Genomic DNA, 24,480 nt, shown 5'->3' on the forward strand with positions numbered 1-24,480 from the left:
GCTGCATCTTTTGCTTTAATAATTATTGTATTTTAGCTCAGTAGTAGGAGGTACTGGATTTAGGAGTTTCATCTGAAAAAAATTCCATTCAGTTTCCAGTAGTAGAGCAGATCTGTCCAGCTGTGATATTCAGAGCTGAGATATCCCTTAATACCGCATTCCCTTCTTCAGGGCTGCTGGTCCGTGGAACATGTGGAGCAGTCACTGGGTACAGATGCTTTGCCAAAGAATGATCTGATCACCTATCTGCAGAGGAACGCAGATCCTAGCTTCTTGCGGCGCTGGAAACTGACTGGAACTAACAAGAGCATCCGAAAGAACCGCAACTGCTCCCAGCTTATCGCTGCTTACAAAGTAAAGCGGGGCTGGGGTGCTGGGGTGGCTTGTATATTTACTTCATGCTTGGCTTGTGTGTTTTATCTTTTCTTTTTATTTTATTTTATTATCCGAGGGGAACTGAAAATAGAATTTGTTGAATTTTAAGGTCACTTAAAGGGGGGAACCTTTAACACACCAGGAATAAAAGTCTCCTTGGTTTAACTATTCGTGGTGTGGTTTGGCCATACTCAGAAATTTAATAGACTCCACTAGGATTGTGTACGGTTCGTCAAGTATACTAGAAAAATGGGGCACCATTGCTTTTTCTCTGCCTCTAACATGATTGTGTTCTGCCTGCAGGACTTCTGTGAGAATGGATGCAAGTCTGCGGTGATTCCTGCTACTCTTGGCACAATACAGAGCTCTGACATTTTAAGCCATGGTCGGGAGCAGCCACAGGCCAAGGCGGGCAGTGGTCAGAACTCGTGTGGCGTGGAGGACGTTCTGCAGCTTCTTCGCATCCTTTATATTGTAGCTAGTGATCCATACTCTGCAAGGACACCACAAGAAGGTAATTCACATTAAAATTTCACTATACCTATAGGTCAGTTTGGATAATTCTTAATCCTGTATTTGCCTGTAAAGCATGCCAGATGTTGTGCTCTAAAGAGGGCCAGGTGCTAAAACCCCAACTGAGTCCTCTAGAATTACCAAAATTACAATGCATTTTACTAATTATGGTATAAAAGCATTTTTATAAACCTGCTCATGAGCTGAGCCTGCGTTATATGTAACAACTGCCGGGCCGTTGTAAAAAGGCATAGCGGCAGTAGTTTAGAGGTTAAAGGGGTTATCCAGGAATAGAAAAAACACAGCTACTTTCTTCCAAAAACACCACCACTCCTGTCTTCAGGTAGTCAGGTCCATTCACTTCAATGGAACTGAGCTACAAAACCCACACCAAAACTAAGGACAAGGATGGCGCTGTTTCTAGGAGAAAGCAGTCACATTTTTCCAAGCCTGGATAACACCTTTAACCAGAGCAGTGCTAGATGCAAATGTATGTATATTGTTGCCCACTGATTTTTGGATCAGGTGCCATTTACTATTGTTGAGGTTGAATTATACAGGACAGAAAATATCAGTTCCATAAAAGAAATGTATAACTTCTTTTCTTTTCACCCGTTCAGAAGGTGATGAAATGCTTCTATTCAGTGTGTCCCCGGAGGAATTCACCAGCAAAAAAATCACCACCAAAATCCTGCAGCAAATTGAGGTACGTCTTATGAAGAGCTGAAGCCTATAGTTACATGACAAACATGAAGTGAAGCTTAATATGTAATTGGAATTGTCTTATCATTCTAGGAGCCACTTGCTTTGGCCAGTGGAGCTTTACCAGATTGGTGTGAACAGTTAACCAGCAAATGTCCCTTCCTTATCCCTTTTGAGACAAGGCAGCTTTATTTCACATGCACAGCATTTGGAGCTTCCAGGTATGGACTGTAACATGTAATAGATGCTGATAGGATTTATGCATGCCGTCACATGCCCTGTCATAGCTAGTGACTTGGGTAATGATATACCTATCACTCACTTTATGTTACCAAGGTTTAATGGAAAAGTCCGGCGAAAATTTTTATTAAAGTATTTTATTTCCCCCCAAAAGTTATACAAATCCTCAATATACACTTATTATGGGAAATGCACATAAAGTGCTTTTTTTCCCTGCACTTACTACTGCATCAAGGCTTCACTTCCTGGATAACATGGTGATGTCACGACCAGACTCCAAGAGCTGTGCGGGCTGTGGCTGCTGGAGAGGATGATGGCAGAGGGACACAGGGCACTGTAGGGACACTGAGCATCCCCCTGCCATCATCCTCTCCAGCAGCCACAGCCGCACAGCTCTGGGAGTCATTACATCACCATTTTATCCAGGAAGTGACATCACCATGTTATCCAGGAAATGACATTACCATGTTATCCAGGAAGTGACATCACCATGTTATCCAGGAAATGAAGCCTTGATGCAGTAGTAAGAGCAGGGAAAATAGCACTTTATAAGCATTTTCCGTAATAAGTGTATATTGAGGATTTGTATAACTTTTGGGGGGGGGCAATACAATACTTTAATAAATATTTTCGCCAGACTTCTCCTTTAAGTATAAGTTTCAGATTTATTTATGTATAAAGCTCAGTATCGTTATTGTCCATCTAAAACTCCAGATTTCATCCAACTCTGCCTTGCAGTCACTTTTCCATCAGATTGTACATTGAGTGTAAGGCACAGTTCACACATCTTAGTTCTGTACACATTTCTTAACACGCCCGCTGCGCTGTTGAGCAGTCAGTCATAGGTTTAACAGAAGGCCATGTGCATTGTATGATGGAAGTTTCATATAAAATTTTTATTGTATTATTTTTTCACTAATCCTATGTAATTTGATTCATAGAGCTATTGTCTGGCTGCAGAACAGACGGGAGGCCACAGTGGAGAGGAGTAGGACGGCCAGTGCAGTCCGTAGGGATGACCCTGGTGAATTTAGAGTTGGACGTTTAAAGCATGAGAGAGTAAAGGTTCCACGAGGAGAATCATTGATGGAATGGGCAGAGAACGTCATGCAGATTCATGCAGATCGCAAGTCTGTGCTTGAGGTATGCTCTAGTGGTTACCAAGTGAATATTTTGTGAATGCAGTTCAGTTTTTGTATGCTTGTTTTACCCTCCAAAATTGCCAGCAGAACTGGCCCATTTCTTACTAATCGTTTACAAATAATCCCAGTTTCACCTGGCTGGGAAACTACATCTCCCAGCATGCATTGCACCTCAGACTCCAAGCCATTTGCCTGGTACCTGCCCACCACTTGCTTGTACTGCTTCTGTTTTGGCTGTCCAGACGTGATGGGAATTGCAGTTTTGCAACAGCTGGAGGGCTGTAATTTGACATTTCCCTTCATCCACTTATCTTTCCTTTACAGGTGGAGTTTCTTGGTGAAGAAGGGACTGGGCTGGGCCCTACCCTTGAATTTTATGCCCTGGTGGCAGCAGAGTTTCAGAAGACAGACTTGGGTATCTGGCTGTGTGACGATGACTTCCCAGATGATGAGTCGCGACAGGTAACACGCACAGGCATAAGGATGTCATAATTTTTTAGCTAGAGATCCACTTTGGCGGACTCAGCCCATTTATGCACTACAGTTCATTTAAATGGCTGCCCTGTAATGTATCCTACAAACAGAAATGGCTTCTTCTTGTAATAACAGCTTATAACTAGGGGTTAGCTGGACCATTGTCGGCTGATCACCCTGTTCACGACATTAGCCAACTACTTTTAATGTCATTTCCACTGGCAGCAAAGTTAATTTATATGCATATTGTTAGAAATCTTAAGAACAATATTCTGTTTGAACAGTGAACATTTTTGGGTGAAAAATACTGATGTCATTTTAACAAATAAGTCACACAGCCTAGTTTGTCCCATGCATGGCAACTAAGGGTTTGGCCCCTTTGCCTCTCACACCCTCTCTGTATGGGAGGATGATTCTGGTATCTAACATTGTGTTTTCCCATAGGTTGACCTGGGTGGTGGCTTGAAACCTCCTGGATATTATGTGCAGCGGTCATGTGGACTATTTATAGCCCCCTATCCTCAGGACAGTGAAGAACTGGATAGGGTGACCAGGCTTTGTCATTTTCTGGGTATATTTTTGGCAAAATGTATACAGGACAATCGCCTAGTAGACTTGCCTATTTCTAAACCCTTCTTTAGGCTCATGTGTATGGGGGATATCAAAAGCAATATGAGCAAACTGTTATACGCCTCTAGGGGCGAGGAGAGTGAGCACTGTACTGAAAGTCAATCTGAAGCCTCTACAGAAGATGGACACGATGCCCTCTCTGTTGGAAGCTTTGAGGAAGACTCCAAATCTGAGTTCATCTTGGATCCACCAAAGCCAAAACCACCAGCCTGGTTCCAGGGTATACTGACATGGGAGGACTTTGAACTTGTAAACCCACATCGCGCACGGTTCCTCAGAGATATTCGTGAACTGGCAGTGAAACGGAGGCACATTCTGAGTAATCGCAGCTTGTCCGAGGATGAGAAAAACACACAACTCCAAGAGTTGATGCTAAAAAATCCATCTGGTTCTGGACCTCCAGTCAGCATTGAAGACTTGGGGTGAGTTTGTGACACTATAAATCATAAAGAGTAATTTTTTATTTATTTTTGTAATAGAATGATTTGTGAACTTCTGTTTTTCCACTCAGGCTTAATTTCCAGTTTTGCCCTTCATCTCGTGTTTATGGCTTTAGTGCAGTAGATCTGAAACCTAATGGTGAAGATGAGGTAAGCGCAATGTCCTTCCTGTGTTTCTCTACAAAAATGTGCAGATTTCCGTGTGATCTCTTATTCAAGTCCCACCAAAAGGGATTGTCCCTGCAACTAAAAAGCTCTTAGAAGGTTGTGCAACATTTCACAGCAGAATTGAACAAGCTCCGTGTGTGTATATATCAATCACTTGACTCTGTCTTGCAGATGGTGACGATAGACAATGCTGAGGAATATGTTGATCTGATGTTTGACTATTGCATGCAGACTGGTGTTCAGAAACAAATGGAAGCATTTAGAAGTAAGTTTTGTGGCGTTTGGAGTACGTAATTGTTACATGTTGGTATGTAAAGCGATCTATGAAACATTTGGCAAATATATGCACAATATTATCCTATACTACCACAAGCCTGCCCAGGCTAAACATATAAAATATACAAATATATGCACAAGCATAACAATAAAGGACAACTCTGGCTGGGAACCATTTTTTCCGAATGCCCGGGAGGTTAAAAAAAAAAATCAACATCCGCATCCACATCAACATCCCTGACACTCACATTCCACCTCTCCGGTGGCTTCCTGGTCTTAAGACGTGAGGTTGCAGGTCTACCCAGCCAATCGGCAACTGGGGTGGGACACTGCTGCAGCTACTGATTGGCTGGGTGGGCCTGCAATGTCACGGCTCCAGAACTCGGAAGCAGCCCAACAGCGTGGCAGAGAGGTGAGATGGCAGCGCTTGAGCCAGGGAGGTGAGTGTGCTTTATTATTTTTAAACAACCCATTCCTGGGCAAAAAAAAAGAAGAAAAAAAAAAATCCCTTGCACGGAGTACTCCTTTTTTACAGTTGTGAAGTATCTGTATAAAACAAATTAATAAATAAAAATCACACTGCTTCAGTATTATATATATATATATATATTTTTTTTTCCTTAGGTGGCTTTAATAAAGTATTCCCTATGGAGAAATTGGGTTCTTTTAGCCCTGAGGAGGTCCAGATGATTCTTTGTGGAAACCAGTCTCCCTCCTGGTCTGCCGAAGACATTATCAATTATACAGAGCCTAAGCTAGGTTACACAAGAGAAAGGTATGTTCCCTGAATTGACACATGAATTCTTTGGGCGGACAGCGGATCAAGATCTAGAATATTATTAAGTCAATGGGAGAGGCAGAACTTCAAGCGGAGTCTGCCACGTGGCCTTTGCTTAAAATTTCTGCATATATTCCGTAGTGGGAACATATCCTTAAAAAGAAGCTACAATGTTGCAGATAAAGCCAGTCAGGAACTTGTTTACATCAGCCGTCACGGAAGGGAGGAGGTGGAGACTGAGAGAAAAGCACAAACACAGATTTTTTTTTGTTTTTAGCAGGAAGCAGCAGCTCAGAACTGGGGGAAGGACACTGAATAGATAATAAGTATGGAATGAATTGTTAGTCTCACCATGGGCAGCAACAAGTTATGTTTGAGTGGAATAACCCTTTAACTCTGCCAGGATTTCTCAGAGATTACAGCAAAAACACTTATCTGCTTATTGTCAGGGGATTCAGAATTGTTTGATCATAGTGGAGACGATATGTAAGCTGTTTTATTTAATGTATAATGCAACTTGATGTAATGTACTCTTCTATCTGTTTACAGTCAATGTGTATGGAGAGAATACAATTCTCTTGTATTCAGTGACTGCAAACCTTCCCATTACTGTTACTTCATTTACCAAGTTCAGAAGTTGCCAGAATGTAATACTCTAGTAGACTGACTGGATTATACTTTGACTTTTCTCTCTCGTAGCCCTGGCTTCCTTCGTTTTGTGCGAGTTCTCTGTGGCATGTCCTCCGATGAGAGGAAGGCTTTTCTACAGTTTACAACTGGGTGCTCTACATTGCCCCCTGGAGGACTAGCCAATCTGCATCCACGCCTAACAGTTGTGAGAAAGGTGAGGTTTTAAGGTAGTTAAAGAGTGTGTTTTTATGCATGTTAGCTCCTGTATGCTGTTAAATTCTTTGCAGTCCATACTTTTCCCTGCAGGGCAGAACTTTAATGTTTACAAGATGACGTTATATGGAATTATAAGTTACTTAGTGCTGCAAATAAAGGCAGGCCAAGTTGCAAAAGAGGCTAACCCCTAACAGTTAGGAAGAAAAAACGCTGCAGAAGCATATAGCATTCCTTTGTGGGTCTGTAGTCTGCTCCCCTAACATGTCAAAAATCATGACTTCCTGGTTGAACAGTTGCTCAATACTACAGTTCCAAAAAAGCATTGCTTTAGCTCTTGATCACAGTCCTAGTCCTACACAGTCCTGTTGCAGAAGATCTCATTTCACTGCAGACTATTGCTCACCTCTGTGAGGTTATAGCACCTGCTGCATTCATTCCCTGCATGCTCCTCAGCCTGCGGCATTGTTCAACACAAGGCAGTGTGGTAGTCACCTCTGAATCCCAATAAAGATATATATGGATATGCGTATATGACTGGGATGGTGACCCAGTGTGTATGGGCTGGTCAGAGATGATGGGTGTGGGCATGAGCTCGAAGACTACTCTGTTTCTCCAAAAATAAACCCTACCCTGAAAATAAGCCCTAGCTTGATGATTTGGAGTAGGCTTAAAATTTACTGCAAAAATAAACCCTAGATAGAGTCAGCACTGGAGACAACACCACCCTGATAGTGAAAGATCTACACAACTTCCTGTCAGGGTTATTTAAGCAAGAACATAACGCAGCGGGGTGGGGGGGGGGGGGGAATCTTTGAAATATGACAGTATTCATGAATTGACGTCTTTCTGTTTTGCAAGGTTGATGCAACCGATGCTAGCTATCCATCTGTGAATACCTGCGTGCATTATTTGAAGTTGCCGGAATATTCTTCAGAGGAGATAATGAGAGACCGCCTGCTCGCTGCTACCATGGAGAAAGGCTTCCATCTGAACTGAGAGCCAGCCCGGGCTGACAGGACACTAAACCTTGTTACTTGCAGCACTCCCTCTCTCGTGTTCGTGTGCTGAGAAAAGACATGGCCTTTCTTCCTCTCGCTGTGTGTTCCTTACACTCCTCCTGCGAGGCTTTACCTGAGAGAGTGGGTGTAATGCCTTTTTTTTTTCATTTGTTTTTCTTGTTCGCTGCTAATGATAAAAAATGGTCTCTTCTCCTGGCATGACTGACTGACTGAAAACACTTAGTCTGTCACTTCATCCTGGCAGCAGCTGGTTTGGAGGGCAGAAAAAGCCGCTCATCTACGCCTCTTAGGGTCACTGCTTGTCAGCACTCAGACATTGTAAAAGTGTACTGTCTGTTGTATGAACATAATACACTACGTCAGCATCCCAGTCCCCGCTGTTCTGCATCCAACTCTCATTTTGCTAGCTTTAAACTAACATGCCAGAAAGCTGCTTACATGAAACGTAGTACGTTAATGGACACCTGAAGCTTTTTATCCCCCCCCCCCCTTCCTCTTATACATTATTTTTCGATTTTATTTGTAATGGTGCCTGCACTATTTAATTCCCCTTAGTGTTTACTTTGTATTTTTCTTTCTCCTTACGTTATAACCATGCACCTTTGTTATTATAGCGTCCTCCTTGATCTGGTAGGATTGGAATTTTTTTTTTTTAAGCCCCTGCTATGCAGATTGAACTGAAGTGTTTGTGCAAAAATCCAAATAAAGCTTCAACGCTACGATGATTTCAATCATGAATTCAATGATTACAGCCATGTACAATGGCATACAGCCACTTATATACCCCTTCATTGTTCAGGGTGACTTTCAACTTGTGTGTAGAAGGCTGCTCCTCGCACTTAAGGGGTTATAAAGAGAAAAAAAAAGATTGCTCTCTTGTATTTTCTTTGTATATTATAAACATTTATTTAACTTGTTGCAGTTTGAAGTAAAAAATAAAAAAAGTTAATAAAGAATTTAAAACACATTTCCAGTATGTGTGCTGAGAAATAAAAAGATGCAGTCTGATATCCAAGCCATTCTGAGTTTTTTCTGCTTACACCAAGTAGGTATATGATCTTATAAATAGGGGTAGGTTCACATGGGAGGTGATATACTACATCTTTACAATTGACTTTATTTTACTGCCTGTTTTCTGTATGAAATACAATGCTATAGTCTGGCCACTAGGTGTCTCACTTACTGGAAAACTGCAGTTGATGCTCCAACACTAAGGGTGTTGTTACACGGTCCGATAACTGTAAACGAGCAGCGATCTGCTAGATCGGCGCTTGTTTACTGGGCCTATTACACGGCCCGATTATCTTTTAACAAGGGCTGCATGGACATCATTACTGATGTCCTTGCAGCCCTTGTTTAAACTTTATACATTACCTATCCAGGCTGCAGGGCTCCTCTTGCGGTCTTCTTCTCCCTGGGTCCCGCACGCTCCAGCTTCACAGCGGCCTGTCTCAGCTGACACTAGTGATTGGCTGAGCGGCCTGTCAGCTGAGACAGGCCGCTCTGAAGAAGACCGCAAGAGGAGCCCTGAAGCCTGGATAGGTAATGTAAATCATCAGCCATTGGCTGCGCACCGCTATTACACGCAGCGGTGCACGGTCGGCACCCGACAATTATAGGTTCAAACCTATATCAACGTTGTATTTATTACACAGAGCGATAATCGGGCTCATTCAGCCGACAACGATCAGTATACACAACTCTCTGTGGAATAGACCCCTTAGGCTGCATTCACACATTCTGTGTTCTGCACGGAATATGGACGTGGAATGCCTGTAACGGACTTCTCCCCCTGACCGGTACAGCAAGTATCAGCAGGTTAGACAAATCTGACCTGCTAATATCTCCCTGTTAATTTACTGGGATCCCTGATAACATCTACAACAATTTCCATGTTGTTGCTTCTAAACCAAGTTGCACACATCATATACTGTAAAATCTACACTGGTCATGATTCAACTTACATTGCAGTCTCATATAGGACTGAATGTTTTCATCTGGGACTCTACATAATACAAGTGTTGATCGAATTATATAATAAATTCGCCAAACTTGGCAGAACCCCTTTAAGTAGATTTGGCAATCTAATAAGAATGTCCAGAGGTTAATGGGCTTTTTGCGCATCTGTGACTGCATAACATAAACAGTATACTGTTGCCACTTGTATAAGTCTATGGTAATATATTGACTAGAGATTAGTGAACTTAGAGCACGGATACAGCCTATGGCTTCCAGGACTCCCCAGGGATGCATTCAGCTTTGCTCATCTCTAGTCAATATATTACCATAGAGTAATATAAGTGGCAATAGTATACTGTGATCGAATGCAATCATAGATGTGCAAAAAGGCCATTAACCCTTGGACAAGTGCATTGGGCATTGTTTTGTCTTAAAAAATACTTATGATAGCCAAGACTACTTAAAGTGAGGTCATCAATATCAGATGGTTACCAGTCTGACACTAAGCACTCCCTCCAATCAGCTGTTTGGACGCATACAGCTCTGTTCACTGTGTAGTGGCCAAGATTGGTTACTGCAGCTCAGCTTCCACTGAAACAACTGATCTTGGTTAGTGATGAGCGAATAGTAAATTATTCGATATTCGTACGAATATTTGATCCTATTAAAGTCTATGGGAACAAGTATTCGATTATTGAAAAACATCTATTCGACTACTTTAAGGTAAAAACCGGAAGCTGGGGGATTTGAATGCTTATCGAATACCTTACTATTCGATCGAACAGTATTTGCTCATCACTAATCTTGGTCACTACACAATCTATAGAGTTCTGCTATACCAGCATGCCATCTCAGGCAAACAGCTGATGCGTAGGGATATAGGATGATGACATTTCTTGAGGATAGGGCCAACAATGGTTTGCCTGAAAAACTCCTTTACTAAACCTAGACAAAGTAAATAGTCCAAGTGTCCTGCGGAGTCTTTGCCTTCACCTCATCTGTTGTGTAATCTTGTAATAATAAGCGTCTGTCTGCAGCCATAAAGGGGCAATGTTTGTGTCCAGGAAATCTTCAGCTGTCTCCGACCTTATCTAACACCAGGAGTGGTGCGAGAATCCGACTCTTGTTTGTTTCCACCGCGCAGCCGTTTAACACCATCTCATCCAAAATAATGTGGACTTTATCGAGATTGAACATTATCTGTATGTTACCGTGAAGGACTGGATCATTAACATGGAAACTGGAGAAACAGCCGTCTTATCGCCCTCTCTACTGGGAAACACTAAACCAAGACATGAGAGATAGAAGTCTCGAACAGACTGACCTATGTAACTATGTCTGTATGCTTAACAGGGAAGGTTAATTATTGAGTTATTAGTCCACCCAGTGACCTCAAGGATTTAGGAAGAGAAAAACATTCACCTACAGGCAGGGCCAATAGTGTTTTTTTTTCCCCTGATGATCCAATTCTAGAGAAAATGCAAAATAACTAAGAAAAATTAGATATGGGCTCCAGATTACGACCTAGGCTCTGCATAGTGGAGAAATGGGATTCGCTTTCCTAAGTATCTTTCCCTGTATCCATATTTTCCAGGCATCCACCTTCTCCAGGTAGTGGGATTCAAATGCCGTTCATTTGGGTTTGTGTCAAAAGTCAAAATTTCTCTTGCTATTCCTAGAAATCTGTGGTCACTAATTAAAGGTATATTCCACTGAAACATAACTTTTCATATTTTGCTGCCCATGGTGAGACTAAAGGCCCTATTAAACAGAACAATAATCGTCCCTATCCAGCAAAATCACTGCTCTGTGTAATAAACACAACGATCATCGGCTGGTCGTTGATATAGGTTTGGACCTATAATTTTTGGGTGCCGAACGCGCATTGCTGCGTGTAACAATGGTGCACAGCCGGTGGGTGATAATTTCCAAACTGTATACATTACCTATCCATGATGCAGGGCTCCTCTTGCGGTCTGCTTCTCCCTGGGTCCTGTGCGTTAGCGGCCAGTGATTGGCTGAGCGGCCTGTCAGCTGAGACAGGCCGTTCTGGAGCGGCAGAGCACAGGATCCGGGGAGAAGCAGAGCACAAGAGGGGTCCTGCAGCATCAATAAGTAATGTACACAGTTTAAGCAAGGGCTGCAAGGACTTTGGTAACTGTCCATGCAGCCCTTGTTAAAAGATTATCAGGCCGTGTAATAGGCCCAGTAAACGAGCGCCAATCTAGCAGATCGGCGCTCGTTTACAGTTATTATCGGGCCCCCATCGGCCTGTGTAATAGGACCCTAACAGTTCATCCCATACTTGTTACTATCCAGTCTCCTTCCCCCACTTTTTAGCTGCTGCTTTCTTCCGAAGACACACAAAACTGTGTTGTTATCTCTCTGTCATCCCCCCCTCCATTCCGAGACGGCTGATGTAAACAAGTCCCAAACAGGCTTTATCTGCAATTTTGCTGCTTCTTGGCCCCGTTCCCACTGAGCAAAGCTAGCGGAATTCCGCGACGGAATTGTCCGCCGCGGAATGCCGTTAGCCTCCCGCTCATAATGGGAGTCTATGGGAGGCGCGCGCTGCTGCTCTGTACGCGCTGAAGAATGAACATGTTCATTCTTCAGCGCGGACAGGGCAGGAGCGCGCGCCTCCCATAGAGTCCCATTATGAGCGGGAGGCTAACGGCATTCCGCGGCGGACAATTCCGTCGCGGAATTCCGCTACCTTTGCTCAGTGGGAACGGAGCCTAATGCTGAGAGGGTTATTCTGAGGTCAAATTGCTGATGAACTCACTGTCATTATCCTTCCCGGCAATACAAAAAAGGAACAAAGTTGCACATAGGGACTTGTTTACATCAGCCGCCTTGGAAGGGAGGGGGAGAGAAAATGGAGATTTGCATAATTAAGAGCCATGAAGAATGAGAGACTGCTTTCCAAAATATTGAGAAAACATGGTAGACATACACATGCAAGGAATCCAAACCTTGGGGAGTGGAGACCCAACAAAGTATTACACTCAAGCATGGTAATCCTCAAATATATATTAGTGTGACCAGGGAGTATACACAACTTTCCAAGTTTTGTCCCCTCAATACTTGGGATCATCCATTTCATGTATTGTAGACGATCTCTCTATACCTTGGCTCAGCAGTTCAGATACTTATACTTATTTCCTCATCTACCTATAGTGTCCAAAGTTCTTAAAACGAAGACCTAGAAAGCCTCAGCAATAGAGATGAGCACAACTCCAGCATGCTCAAGTCTGTCTGAACCCAGAAGTTTTGGCAATTGATTAACGGTGGCTGAAGAAGTTGGATGAAGTCTGGAAACATGGATACAGCCAGGAAAATCTACTTACCTGGACTTTTCCTGTAGTCCAAAGGCAGCACACTATCCCTCTCTAATACATTTTGCTGCATACAAACACAGTGTCTGGAGTTTTCCTACGTTATACAAATCCTAATTATTCACTAATCTCACACTAATTACTAATTAATGGTTTATGCTCCGTCCAACAAGGTCGGGTCCAAACTTAACCCTTTGTGTGCTGCTTTTGGACTATAGGGAAAGAAAATTTAAGGTAAGTAAATTTTCCTCTTATTAGTAATAGGATATCCCTGTACCCTTCAAGACTTTATTTTATCCACTGGTTATGGACTAGAGGGTTTCTATAAAAGAAGTCTAGACTCTTGGAGATTGCAAAGAGACTGTAAATGTTGTCATGTCAGTGTATATATAAAAAAATAAAATAAATAAATAAAAAAAATTATATATATTAAAACCAATGTTTAAAGGAGAAGTCCTGGGGTGGGACACTGCTGCAATCACCGATTGGTGAGCAAAATCCCACGTTTTTGAGACATTTCAGCCGAGTTGTGATGTACCCCAAAGCAGGGAGAAAATGACACCCGGCAGGGTACAGGGTCCGGTAAGCATACTTTATTATGTTCCCCCTAATCCCTGCCCCAAATCCCCCCCCCCCCCCCCCAAAAAAAAATAAAAAAAAATAAATAAATAAACAACCAAGTTTAGAAAAGGATACATCCAGTTCACTCTGTAAGGAAAAAACAAGACAATAATATAACCATTTCCTTACCTGGACTTCAAAGGGTTCACCCGGCACCCTTGCTGAACAGCTACACAGTGAACAGAGTGGGAAGCAGTTGGTTTGTTCACCAGTGGTGACCTGTAACTGCAGCTGAGCTCCTGTTCAAGTAAATGGGAGCTGAGCTTCAGTAACCCGGTCTGGCCACTAAACAGTGAACAGTGCCAGCTGCTTCCATCCCTATTCACTGTGCAGTGCACCCCCACAGCTGATCAGTGGGGGTTCCGGGTGTCCTGTCCTCATCGATCAGTGACTGATAGCTATTCTGTAGATAGCTCATCAGTATGTTTTGCAAGGAAAACCCCTTAAGGGTACAAACACACACCGTATACGCAGCAGATCTGCAGCAAATTTGATGGTGCAGACTTGATGCTGTATTCAGTTATTTGGATCTAATCTGCTGCGTATACGGTGTGTGTGTTTGTACCCTTAAACCGGATTATTAGCTCCATTATGTCAAGACAATATTCTGCACTGCAAAAAACCATGAGGTCATCCCAATGCATTCTATTCTTTATGCATCAGTAGGGCAACACCCATTTGGCTATTTAGTTATACAGTTCTAGTAAGAACAATAAAGTTCAATACAGGACTAAAAGAGAAGATGCTCCAGAATTATTATTTCATGAGAAATACAAGCATTTAGTAACACAGGCCGGGAGAGGCCACATTCCCTGTAATACAACATTACTGAGTGCCAACTGCTATTACAGGATCCTGACATCCTCCATCATATTCTAGTAGGACACTCCTTAATGGGGTATTCCAGCTTAAATCAACCTGTCTGTAAAATCGGTGGGGGTCCAACCTGTTTATTCTGTATGGGAGCTGCTGGAGTTAGTGGAGTACAACAGAGATCCCACAGAGAATGAATGGAGTTGGTAGTGCAACCCACTGTCCTGTTCAAAACGAAAGAATCAGGGTCTTGTTCTGGAGATTGTAGGGGTATTTTTTAATGAATACCTATGGCTAAAATGTTTCCACTATAAGGCTGGGTTCACACTCCGTATATTTCAGTCAGTATTGTGGTCCTCATATTGCAACCAAAACCAGGAGTGGATTAAAAACACAGAAAGGATCTGTTCACATAATGTTGTAATTGAGTGGATGGCCGCCATTTAATGGCAAATATTTGCTGTTATTTTAAAACAACGGCTGTTATATTGAAATAATGGCCGTTATTTACTGTTATATGGCGGCCATACACTTAATTTTAACATTGTGTGAACAGATCCTTTCTGTGTTTTTAATCCACTCCGGGTTTTGGTGGCAATATGAGGACCACAATACTGACTGAAATATACGTAGTGTGAACCCAGCCTAAAGAATAAAAAGATGCATTTCAGAGTTGTCCATAGCCTTTTAGGTGTCAAAACCATATGCAACACCACTATATGGCTAAGTTCACACAGCGTTTAACAGCGTACTTTGCATGGCAACAGACGCTGCTAAAAAGCCGGCCACCGGGCTGCACTGAGCCTGTTCCTGCGGCCGATACCTCTGTAATGGCTGCAGGAACATTTTTTTTACTATTGATTTGCAGGCACCATCGGTTGTGCCCGCAAATCAACTAGCCATTCACTTCAATGTACTATGCGGGTGCCGCTGCACTTTACGTTTTGTGAACTGCTGTTTTTTCCGGACGCTGTTTAGTGGACAGCGTCTGGAAATAATTGGCAGGTACATTCTAAAGAATGGGCGTTACAATAACGCTATGTGAACACAGCGGGCGGCATTGCATTGACTTCAATGCAATGCTGCCCTTACAGTAAAGAACGGACGCTGATGCCATTGCAATCAGCGTCCGTTCTTTACTAAAAAAAAAAAAAATTATGTGTGAACATAACCTAACCCTCTGTACTTACCACTCGGCTAAAGTATTTGTCCAGTACTTCCACAAAGTTATGAATAAGCTCAAAGACAGCCATCTCATTCTGCAAGGAAAGAGGGAAGCTTATAATGTTCAGTTATTTATAGGCCCAGAAAAAAAATGTATTTGTTGTGGATAAAGGTAGAAGGGGTAGGTGGGATAAGCAGCGGGCTGACCTAGGGGGCACATGTTACGGAGCGGTCTTACCTCAGACTCATCTATTCCAACCACAATGAACAGGGCTGCATACTGCCGATACACCAACTTGAAGTCTTTATACTCTACAAAGGAACACTGAAAGAAATAAAGAACTTTAGAAACAGTTAAAGGGGTACTCCAGCAATTCTTTTTCTTTCAAATCAACTGGTGTCAGAAATTATCCCGTGTATAGAAAAAAAAAGCACATCAATTCCAGAGATCCGGGATTAAGAATTTCCGGCCATACAGTGCAACTTCTTAACAGAATAATTTAACAAGTTAAAGGGGTTAGCCAGTGATTTTTTTTCTCTTTCAAACCAACTGGTGTCAGAAAGTTATATAGATTTGTATTTCACTTCTATTAAAAAAATCTCAAGTCTTACAGTACTTATCAGCTGCTGTATGTCCTGCAGGAAGTGGTGTATTTTTCAGTCTGACACGGTGCTCTCTGCTGCAACCTCTGTCCATGTCAGGAACTGTCCAGAAAATTACTTCTACTCTGAACAGTTCCTGTCACAGACAGAGGTGGCAGCAGAGAGCACTGTGTCAGACTGGAAAGAATATGTCACTTCCTGCAGGACATACAGCAGCTCATAAGTACTGGAAGACTTGAGATTTTTTTTTTAGTAGAAAAAAATTATAAATCTATCTAACTTTTCGACATCAGTTGATCTGAAAGAACAAAAAATCACTGGCGTTGCCCTTTAACTTGCTTGCTACAGGCGGATTATTCTGTTAAGAAGTTGCACTGTATGGCAGAAAACTCTTAATCCTGGATCTGTGGAATCTTTTTCTTTAGATTTTTTTATACAGGGTATCATTTCAAATAGAGACCCACTGGATCACGTGCAAGGTGAAGTGACCCCAGCGCTGGATCCTTACTTATTTGCATACAGGCAGTATACACCAGTGTAAGGTCATGGAGGGATGGAATAGCATATTACACTAGGTTATTCCATTCTATGGAATTCAATATACAGAAAAAAAAAATTATTTATATATATGATCTTACCTGATCTTTTGGACGAGAGAGACACAGCTTGATGACTTCAGATTCCAGCAGTGTTCTCCTCTGGACTTCCACACTATCATAATAGCGAGATAGCCGCGTCTGTCCTTGCTTGTTAACAATCAGGAAGAATTTGATCATCTCAGCCAGAGAACAAAGACACCTAAATTATCTGGATAAACAAAAGAAAATATCAAAAATTCTAAAATGATCAAAAATGTTTCATTGGTCGTGGTTTGGTAGCGGAAACCCCCCCCCTCCCCCCCCCCCCATACACACGCACTAATATTGACTTTCTTTGAGTTTCAGGATTACATCACCGAACTGTTCTCCGTACCTGAAAGCTGGCCTGTGTCTAATGGAGCGTTTACACAGAGAGATTTATCTGACAGATTTTTGAAGCCAAAGCCAGGAATGGATTTGAAAAGAGGATAGATTTCAGTCTTTCCTTTATGACCTGTTTTATTGTTCATAGACTGTTCCTGGCTTTGGCTTAAAAAAATCTATCTCTCTGTGTAAACGCATCATAAGGGTGCCTTTACACAGAGAGATTTATCTGACAGATTTTTGAAGCCAAAGCCAGGAATGGATTTGAAAAAAAAATGGAGAAATCTCAGACTTTCCTTTATTACCTGTTTTCTGTTTCGAGACTGTTCCTGGCTTTGGCTTCAAAGATCTGTCAGATAAATCTCTCTGTGTAAACGCACTATAAGAGCTGACAGGAAGAAACCAACTACAAGGAGGCAGGCTGCAGCTGCATCTTAACGGCCAAAAATGATACAGAAGCATCATGGGAAATGTAGGTTGTATTAATAGGCCATATTAGAGGCCAACTCTAAAATATATACATACAAGGGGAGATTTATCAAACATGGTGTAAAGTGAAACTGGCTCAGTTGCCCCTAGCAACCAATCAGATTCCACCTTTCATTTTCCAAAGAGTCTGTGAGGAATGAAAAGTGGAATCTGATTGGTTGCTAGGGGCAACTGAGCCAGTTTCACTTTACACCATGTTTCATAAATCTCCCTCAGTCTCCATAAAAATATCAACAGCAAAATAAGGAAGGGATGAAAGGGGTTAAATTGTCTCAGCTCGCTTAGCCTCGCTCCAGAACACATTGTTCAGCACAGCTAGCAGGATATGATGGGATTTATAGTCCGACAGGTGGACATGTGTAATGTCGGCAACAGGTGTGAGGGCATATGTATGCGGCCATGTGTCACTGCAGGCAGTGTTTGTTACAGGACAGCGGACACACATACAATGCTCCAAACTGTGTCCCACAATGTCTGCCGCCCACCGGCCGGGGGCTAAACACCCTGCAAATGGATAATGCTGGTTTATCTAAACTGTATACATATTTACCACCCCCCCCCCCCCAAAAAAAAAAAAAAATAATAATAATAATAACAACAACAAAAAATAAAAAAAAAATCCTACTCATGCATGTAACGTCAATGGGAAGTATCAGTACCATGCAGAATTACAAAGTACTGTTGCAGCAATGTGAACAGCGCTGAGTACATACCTGCCCACAGATTTATGTAACCCTATACAAAGGCAGTGTCCCTGATTCTGGTGATGTATTACAGCATTTCGTATACTCGGGTATTTATCAAGAACAATTAAAGGGGTACTCCGGAGGGGGGGGGGGGCATTTTTTTCCTGGGACCGGGGAAGAGGTGGCCGAGGGAAACGACGTCCACTCACCTCCCCGGTTCCAGCGGTGGGTCCCGCATCGGGGCGCTCCGGTCCCCGTGTGGCTGAGAGGACCTGAGACGTATCTTCTCAGGCCCATGTCAGACACCAGGAAGCGTCCGGGAACCTGAGAGCCGCGATGCGGGACCCGCCGCTGGAGCCGGGGAGGTGAGTGGACGTCGTTTCCCTCGGCCACCTCCTCTCCGATCCCAGCAAAAAAATGCCCCCCACCCCTGCTGGAGTACCCCTTTAATGCAGTGCAGTGGTCCCCTCAATGATGTGTGTGAGCTCAGAAGCCTGGATATCCATGAGCAGCTGCTTCTCCCTCCCAACCACTGACTGACAGCTTTCTGTCCATACTTTGGCTGACATTCATCAAAAAGAGTAAGTGTAAGCTTCCCATAGCAACCAATCACAGCTCAGCTTTCAGCTCTGGAAAAATAAAAGCTGAGCTGTGATTGGTCGCTGTGGTCAGTTTACACCAGTGGATATGTTACACCCTTTGTGTATGGTTGTTTCCATATAAGCATTCCAAATGCAGTGGAAACCAGCCCTCCTATTCTCCCTAAATATACATGTACTGTGTATGGAAACCTGGCCACTGGGCACAATAATGAGATTAGGAATTACTAGGCAGTTTCTTGCAGGCTCACCAGTCACTCGCCCATTTCAGTGACACCTCTGAACACAAGAATAAGGGGCCACAATCTGAGGTTATTTGGGGGAAAGATCAGAAACAACACAAGGAAATAGTAATTTTCTGAAAGAGTAGTAGAGGCTTGGAGCAAACTTCCAGCAGGTGTGGTAGGTAAATACATGTTCTCAAATCATCGTTGATCGTTCGCAAAAACTTCGCAGATCGTTCAGTGTAAACAGTCTTTCAATGATTTCACCTATGTGTGAGATAGGCTTAAGCGATCGCAAAACGATCGCATAACGATTTTTCCGTATGATGTATCGTTACGTCTAAACGCTGATCGTTATAAAAAAAACATTGTTCATTCAAAATCGTTAATCGTGCGATCAGGCGAATTATCGCTCCGTGTAAAAGTACCATAAGTCTCTCACGGTTTCATGTGACAGCTACACAGGTGCGGGGCCTCCTCAGGTTTCAGGTACTTCTCCTTGTTATCCACAACCCATTGACATGCTGCGGAGAGGCTGACTAGGCCTAATTCCAGCCTCTTACTATGGGCAGGTCTCAGTAATACTGTGTATACAGACTCATGGTGCCGTACATGCCAGACAGTGACCCAAATCTGTGAGATATAACAACACGGGCAACGTCTGCCCTATTGGAACAAACATTCTAAGGGTACTATTACACGGAATGATAGTCAGCCGAATCGGCCGATTATCGCTCTGTGTAATAAATACAGCAATCAGCCGATGATCGTTGATATAGGTTCGCTATGTGTAATAGAGGTGTGCGGCCGGCGACTGACGACTGGCGACTATACATTACCTATCCAGGCTGCAGGGCTCCTCTTGCGGTCTTCTTTTCCCCGGGTCCCGCGCGCTCCAGCTTTAGGGTGGCCAGTTTCAGCTGACAGGCCACTCAGCCAATCTCCCGGACCGCCGCTGCCAGTGATTGGCTGAGCAGCCTGTCAGCTGACAGGCCGCTCTGAAGCTAGGGTGCACAGGACACGGGAAGAAGCAGACCGCAAGAGAAGACCTGCAGCCTGGACAGGTAATGTACAAAGTTAAACAAGGGCTGCAAGGACATCGGTAACGATGTCCGTGCAGGCCTTGTTAAACGATTATCGGGCCGTGTAATAGGCCCAGTAAACGAGCGCCGATCTAGCAGATCGGCGCTCGTTTACAATTATTATCGGGCCTTCATCGGCCCGTGTAATAAGACCGTAAGTTTACCTCTCCATGCTCCCCCGGTGTCCTGCTGCAACATCCCTGGTGTCCTTCGCTGACTGTAGCCGCCACTCGTCACAGCCTCGACAGCCTGCTCAGCTGACTGAGACAGGACAGCACCGTGGCCAGTGATTGGCTGAGCTCTTATTGCCCGTCTTAATAGTGGCGGCGGCTGCAGTCAGTGGGGGACACTGGAAACAATGCAGCAGGACACCAGGGGAAAAGATGATGTTTATGTTTTCTACATAACATTAAAAAAAAAAATTAACGCTGGATAACCCTTTTAAAGGGGTATTTGACCCCTGTGTAAAAATAAACATTTCTGGTGGGGGGAATATAAAACTAAACCTGGCCCTGATCCCCCGCTGCTCGCGTCCACCTCTGTCTGGTCCCCTGGTCTCTCTTCCTCCTACAGGCCAAGATGGGACAATGCTGCAGCCAGTGATTGGCTCATGTGGCAGGTCCTGTCCCAAAAATTTTTGTTTAGCGTGCACTTACTTCTTTATTCCAGTTTCGACTAAGCAAAAAGGATCAAATTGTTCCACATTTTTTCTGTTTCTGTTAATATGTTTTGCCCCCAAAAAATTGGTATGCGAGCCTTGACAAATTGACAATCTACATACTCTCCCATACTGATCCCCTGACAGCACACACTCCATCCTCCTCATATCAGTGACTGTGCACCATACATGCAAGGCCTAACACAGACAGAGGTGGCAGCAGAGAGCACTGTGTCAGACTGGAAAGAAGACTCCACTTCCTGCAGGACATACAGCAGCTGATAAGTACTGGAAGACTTTTTAATACAATTCACTCATTTACACACCTGTATAACTTTCTGCCACCAGAATTTTTTTCCTCTGTATTACCCCTTTAAATATGGCGGAAGGAACTGTCAATAAATACGCTGTGGTTGTGAACGTCTCCCTCTCACCTGTCCCCTCTGCGGTCCGCCCGCCCTGTGTTGTGTTCGGCTGCCCTGTGATGTCACTCAGATGCCGGAAGAGCTGCGCAGCTGACGTCACCCGCATAGGTCTCTACTAGGAAGGGGCGGCGCTAAGTCACGTGACCCGGGTTGCCTTTGTGACGTCAGTCCGCGAACCTTTGCGCATGCGCGGTGACGCTGTCAAAGCGGGAGGCGGCGAACGAGGCCGGTTACCCAGCGTGCCCCGCGGAGCTACCGGGCCCGGGGCGGGGGGTGGAGTTGAATCATGGCGGCCCTCAGTAAAGTGACCGGACGGAGACTGTAGAACGGACGGCCATTGTGTGTCTCGGGGGGCAGGGTTGTGAGGCCGCTTCTCCCCCTCCTCCTCCTCTGTGACCGGAGCTGCTTCCTCACGTGACTTCACCCGGGCCACCTTCGAGCTCCCACCCCGGACCCGAGTGAGCGGGGGCCCTGGCACTAGATGGAGGATCTCCCGGCGGCTGGCGGGATGGCTGCTTCTACAAGGCCGCAGGTCGGGGGTCCTGGTCAGGCCCAAGGCCAGGGAGTCCCCTCGGAGCCGGGCTGTGAGCTGCCCGCCCGGCCGCCCCAGTACACCATCCCGGGGATCCTGCACTACATCCAGCATGAGTGGGCCCGCTTCGAGATGGAGAGAGCGCACTGGGAGGTGGAGAGGGCCGAGCTGCAGGTGAGAGGCCGGGCAGGAGGCTGGGCCCTCGGGAGGCCATCTTGGGCACTGGTGGTGATCTGCCCCCCAGCATAGTGCCCCGGCCGGGACCACCTACCCCTGGGGGACCGCCTGATCCCTGACCCACATCCCGGTGACCTTGGGCTCCAGACCACCTGTGGGTCCCCGGCTGCTGCCAAACTACTGTACGGCCGGCAGGGCATGCTGGGGGTTGTAGTTCCACAGCAGCTGGAGAAAGTTGTAGATTAGGGTCTACTGCCCTGTGCCCGCCATAGCGTCAGCTTTATACTGACACCCCATACCAGGGCTCCAGACTAAAAAATTTACCTGGGAGCCATTGGCTCCTAACCTGAAAAATTTAGGCGCCAAATAGAATATTTGGTTGCCAACATTTTAAACCATGTAAAATTAATGTTATGTTAAATGGGACTTACTGTGTGCAGAGGCCACGGCAGCCTCCTCCTCCTTTAGATCCTTTCTTTTCTTAGTTTGAAAATGTTCAACATGGAAACTTGCAACTTGACAACCATATACACTCTGACAACCATATCCAGTCTGACTCAGTACTTCAGCTTCACTTGGCTAGCCTTTTAATGAGGCTTACTCTTCTGAACTTGAACTTAAAGGGAACCTGTCACCCCCGGTGCCGGGGTGACAGGCTCCCAACCCCCCGTTAGAGCCCCCTATACTCATCTCATCGCGTCGGGTCACGGAGATCTCAGCCGCTGCAGCCCGGCGTGCACACTGAGAGATGAGTCCAACGCTCATAGAGAATGACGGGAAAGTCCAGCGCTCCGTCATTCTCTATGAGCATTGGACTCATCTCTCAGTGTGCGCGCCGGGCTGCAGCGGCTGAGATCTCCGTGACCCGACCATCTTCAGAAGCGGGACCCGGCGCGATGAGGTGAGTATAGGGGGTTCTAACGGGGGGTTGGGAGCCTGTCACCCCGGCACCGGGGGTGACAGGTTCCCTTTAAAAGCTTGCAACAGTCTATACATACTGAGCTAGACTTATGACTGCAGCCCCCCACAAGATGTGTATATAGATAGATATATCTCTCACCTAGTGACTAATGCAAGTGACCCCCTACAATACAGACACCTGAGGGGCCCTGATAATAATAATTGTGCATATATCTATCTCCCAGTGTCTGCAGCCAGTTTGCCCTCCCCTTATAGATGACCCCCTCCCCTTATAGATGACCCCCTCCCCTTATAGATGACCCCCTCCCCTTATAGATGACCCCCTCCCCTTATAGATGACCCCCTCCCCTTATAGATGACCCCCTCCCCTTATAGATGACCCCCTCCCCTTATAGATGACCCCCTCCCCTTATAGATGACCCCCTCCCCTTATAGATGACCCCCTCCCCTTATAGATGACCCCCTCCCCTTATAGATGACCCCCTCCCCTTATAGATGACCCCCTCCCCTTATAGATGACCCCCTCCCCTTATAGATGACCCCCTCCCCTTATAGATGACCCCCTCCCCTTATAGATGACCCCCTCCCCTTATAGATGACCCCCTCCCCTTATAGATGACCCCCTCCCCTTATAGATGACCCCCTCCCCTTATAGATGACCCCCTCCCCTTATAGATGACCCCCTCCCCTTATAGATGACCCCCTCCCCTTATAGATGACCCCCTCCCCTTATAGATGACCCCCTCCCCTTATAGATGACCCCCTCCCCTTATAGATGACCCCCTCCCCTTATAGATGACCCCCTCCCCTTATAGATGACCCCCTCCCCTTATAGATGACCCCCTCCCCTTATAGATGACCCCCTCCCCTTATAGATGACCCCCTCCCCTTATAGATGACCCCCTCCCCTTATAGATGACCCCCTCCCCTTATAGATGACCCCCTCCCCTTATAGATGACCCCCTCCCCTTATAGATGACCCCCTCCCCTTATAGATGACCCCCTCCCCTTATAGATGACCCCCTCCCCTTATAGATGACCCCCTCCCCTTATAGATGACCCCCTCCCCTTTTAGATGACCCCCTCCCCTTTTAGATGACCCCCTCCCCTTTTAGATGACCCCTTCCCCTTTTAGATGACCCCCTCCCCTTTTAGATGACCCCCTCCCCTTTTAGATGACCCCCTCCCCTTTTAGATGTCCCCCTCCCCTTTTAGATGTCCCCCTCCCCTTTTAGATGACCCCCTCCCCTTTTAGATGACCCCCTCCCCTTTTAGATGACCCCCTCCCCTTTTAGATGACCCCCTCCCCTTTTAGATGACCCCCTCCCCTTTTAGATGACCCCCTCCCCTTTTAGATGACCCCCTCCCCTTTTAGATGACCCCCTCCCCTTTTAGATGACCCCCTCCCCTTTTAGATGACCCCCTCCCCTTGTAGATGACCCCCTCCTTTTATAGATGCCCCCTCCTCCCCCCCATTATAGATGCCCCCTCCTCCCCCCATTATAGATGCCCCCTCCTCCCCCCATTATAGATGCCCCCTCCTCCCCCCATTATAGATGCCCCCTCCTCCCCCCCATTCTAGATGCCCCCTCCTCCCCCCCATTCTAGATGCCCCCTCCTCCCC

At 45.1% G+C, this 24,480-nt stretch overlaps 3 protein-coding genes across 10 annotated transcripts in view; 2 read left to right on the top strand and 1 right to left on the bottom strand.

Annotated features, from left to right (window-relative positions):
• The window catches only part of HECTD1 (HECT domain E3 ubiquitin protein ligase 1), a 49,539-nt gene extending 40,921 nt beyond the window's left edge, over nucleotides 1-8,618 (top strand). For 3 of the 4 annotated variants that reach the window (XM_069951199.1, XM_069951200.1, XM_069951202.1), the window contains 12 exons: nucleotides 172-354; nucleotides 679-889; nucleotides 1,509-1,594; nucleotides 1,684-1,811; nucleotides 2,772-2,973; nucleotides 3,297-3,434; nucleotides 3,891-4,498; nucleotides 4,588-4,666; nucleotides 4,856-4,949; nucleotides 5,585-5,735; nucleotides 6,438-6,582; nucleotides 7,443-8,618. In XM_069951199.1, coding sequence (XP_069807300.1) covers nucleotides 172-354; nucleotides 679-889; nucleotides 1,509-1,594; nucleotides 1,684-1,811; nucleotides 2,772-2,973; nucleotides 3,297-3,434; nucleotides 3,891-4,498; nucleotides 4,588-4,666; nucleotides 4,856-4,949; nucleotides 5,585-5,735; nucleotides 6,438-6,582; nucleotides 7,443-7,580 — 2,163 coding nt within the window. In that variant the 3' untranslated portion in view covers nucleotides 7,581-8,618. The remainder of the gene's footprint in view (nucleotides 1-171; nucleotides 355-678; nucleotides 890-1,508; nucleotides 1,595-1,683; nucleotides 1,812-2,771; nucleotides 2,974-3,296; nucleotides 3,435-3,890; nucleotides 4,499-4,587; nucleotides 4,667-4,855; nucleotides 4,950-5,584; nucleotides 5,736-6,437; nucleotides 6,583-7,442) is intronic. The other variant, XM_069951201.1, reaches the window with a different exon arrangement.
• AP4S1 (adaptor related protein complex 4 subunit sigma 1) lies at nucleotides 8,476-21,370 on the bottom strand. 2 transcript variants are annotated; one of them, XM_069951210.1, is made up of 6 exons: nucleotides 21,128-21,370; nucleotides 16,740-16,908; nucleotides 15,737-15,823; nucleotides 15,525-15,593; nucleotides 13,597-13,608; nucleotides 8,476-10,762 (listed from the first exon to the last, which is right to left on the bottom strand). In XM_069951210.1, the coding sequence occupies exons 2-6, from the start codon at nucleotides 16,875-16,877 to the stop codon at nucleotides 10,634-10,636; spliced, it is 435 nt and encodes a 144-aa protein (XP_069807311.1). In that variant the 5' UTR covers nucleotides 16,878-16,908; nucleotides 21,128-21,370; the 3' UTR covers nucleotides 8,476-10,633. The 2 variants fall into 2 exon arrangements, with proteins under 2 accessions (XP_069807311.1, XP_069807310.1); XM_069951209.1 differs by having other exon boundaries at nucleotides 8,477-10,762; nucleotides 21,236-21,368.
• Nucleotides 21,371-21,383: 13 nt separating this feature from the next.
• Nucleotides 21,384-24,480, top strand: part of STRN3 (striatin 3) — a 34,379-nt gene continuing 31,282 nt past the window's right edge. For 2 of the 4 annotated variants that reach the window (XM_069951203.1, XM_069951205.1), the window contains exon 1: nucleotides 21,384-21,932. In XM_069951203.1, coding sequence (XP_069807304.1) covers nucleotides 21,708-21,932 — 225 coding nt within the window. In that variant the 5' untranslated portion in view covers nucleotides 21,384-21,707. The remainder of the gene's footprint in view (nucleotides 21,933-24,480) is intronic. The other 2 variants (XM_069951206.1, XM_069951207.1) reach the window with 1 other exon arrangement.

Source organism: Dendropsophus ebraccatus, chromosome 13, assembly GCF_027789765.1.
Source record: "Dendropsophus ebraccatus isolate aDenEbr1 chromosome 13, aDenEbr1.pat, whole genome shotgun sequence".
NCBI classification, from domain to species: Eukaryota; Metazoa; Chordata; class Amphibia; order Anura; family Hylidae; genus Dendropsophus; species Dendropsophus ebraccatus.

Bases quoted from the DNA above. Each gene is read 5' to 3' on its own strand.
- AP4S1 (XM_069951210.1), bottom strand. From the start codon at position 16,877: ATGATCAAATTCTTCCTGATTGTTAACAAGCAAGGACAGACGCGGCTA. The intron at 15,824-16,739 runs GTAAGATCATAT...TATTTCTTTCAG, and splicing joins TCTCTCGTCCAAAAGATCAG to TGTTCCTTTGTAGAGTATAA. The intron at 15,594-15,736 runs GTAAGACCGCTC...CTTTCCTTGCAG, and splicing joins TTGGAATAGATGAGTCTGAG to AATGAGATGGCTGTCTTTGA.